Raw genomic sequence first — 1,725 nt, 5'->3', positions numbered from 1 at the left:
ACAAAACTCTGAAAGAAATGTTGGCCGAGGCCCCCGGACCCCTCAACTTCACCATGTTCCTCTCCCTCTTCAGCGACAAACTCGGCGGTAAGTCAATCAATCAATCAATCGGTGATTAAGTAATAGTTATACATTGTAGACTTAATTTTTCATAAATTTTCATAAATTTCAAATACCAATAACTGTTTCCTGTAATAAAACAACTTTTGAATGAGATACTATCAGCGATAAACTTCATTGTATGAAACCATGCATGCCAAACTCGTTGCTAAAGCTGCTTTCTTTCTGTCCATCAACAGGTACCGACCCTGAGGACTCCTTAAGGAATGCTTTTGCCATGTTTGACAAAGACGGAAAGGGCAAAATTCCAGAAGAATAGTAAGTGTACCTAGCTTGTAAATGATGGTACGAGAGTTAATGAATGCTTCGCAGAGTACGTAGTTTTGAATGACATTACGGTATAATGAATTCTATGGAACACCAATTGACTAAATCTTTTAATTATTTTCAGCATCAAGGACTTATTAGAAAACATGGGAGACAACTTCACAAAAGATGAGGTAATGTTATGTTATAATTTTTTGATAACCACTCTATAAAAAAGATAAATCTTCAACTATTAATGAAAACTTCAATTTCAACTTCTTAAAATGCATGAGCGCATTTTTCTATTACTAATCACTTGAATTTGTTTTTCTGATACAGATGAGACAGACATTCAAAGAAGCCCCCATTGAAGGAGGAAAGTTAGATTACGAAAAGTTTGTAGGAATCATTAAGGGTAGCAGCTCAGAGGAGGCATAATAACATTCGAACTTTTAGTCGACTCAACTCATCCATCACCCCTCAAAAAGAATTAACGAACTTTAATCTCCGTGAATGTGACGTATACGACTTTTAAGATCACGTGTCAGCGTGTCAAGAAAGGACAATAAATTATTTATACCAATGGACAGCAGTTGAAGACTCATTTTGAAACAAAGGGGTGGAAATTTTTTTTGTATTTATTTATATTTTATTTTCTTCCTTTCTTTAAAATCTGTTTTTAAAAATTACGGTTTTTCTCAAGCCAAAGAGCACTACCATTCCATTATTATGTAAGACACACTTGCTGGCGCTGCTCCCCGGGCTCTAGTTATAGGAAGCACTCCCCATCTTCAGCAGAGCGTGTCTGTTGCTAGGAGGCGGCTAGTTGTGCATTTCGGAAACCATCTTGATTGTTGCATGTATATAGAGAGTGACATCTGATAAGTATCTCGCCTCCGTCTTTTCTGTTGGCTTGGGATGAATCGTTTGATATTTGATCCGTGGCAGCCTGTACTACTACTGCCAAATTTAGAACACCTGTCATTTGTATTCGTTTCTCATACAGTGTTAGCATATCCCATTAGTACCAAAGATTTAGAGTAATCTAATAATAGATAAATATACTTCTGCACTGTATGTGTTTTGTTGGGTGGGAGGTTTATATATGCGGAGGCTGTGTTTGCTCCCTGTGTTATGTGATTTATGAAAGTGATTGTATTTATTTCTTTCGTTAATATGACCTGTCGTATATTCATTCACATTGGAACAAAGTTTTTAAAAATTTATTTAAGTATTCATTTATTTATAATTGTTACTCCAGATGAATATTTATTGACTTAGCGCGTGACCGACAACCTCTGGCCAGTTTGTAGACAAGTACTTGATCTACAGCGGAAGTCATGCCAGCCCCGCTACGCC

The 1,725-nt window shown here is 36.6% G+C and overlaps 1 protein-coding gene across 2 annotated transcripts in view; it reads left to right on the top strand.

The window, feature by feature from the left end:
- Window positions 1-951, top strand: part of LOC105320997 (myosin regulatory light chain B, smooth adductor muscle) — a 6,394-nt gene extending 5,443 nt beyond the window's left edge. For both annotated transcript variants that reach the window (XM_066070442.1, XM_011419558.4), the window contains exons 5-8: window positions 1-87; window positions 300-378; window positions 512-560; window positions 706-951. The exon at window positions 1-87 is cut by the window's left edge and continues 15 nt beyond it. In XM_066070442.1, the coding sequence (XP_065926514.1) occupies window positions 1-87; window positions 300-378; window positions 512-560; window positions 706-804 (314 nt within the window). In that variant the 3' untranslated portion in view covers window positions 805-951. The remainder of the gene's footprint in view (window positions 88-299; window positions 379-511; window positions 561-705) is intronic.
- The last annotated feature ends 774 nt before the right edge of the window (window positions 952-1,725 follow it).

This window comes from Magallana gigas, chromosome 8 (genome assembly GCF_963853765.1).
Source record: "Magallana gigas chromosome 8, xbMagGiga1.1, whole genome shotgun sequence".
NCBI lineage: Eukaryota > Metazoa > Mollusca > Bivalvia > Ostreida > Ostreidae > Magallana > Magallana gigas.
This window is presented reverse-complemented; position numbering and strand designations above follow the sequence as displayed.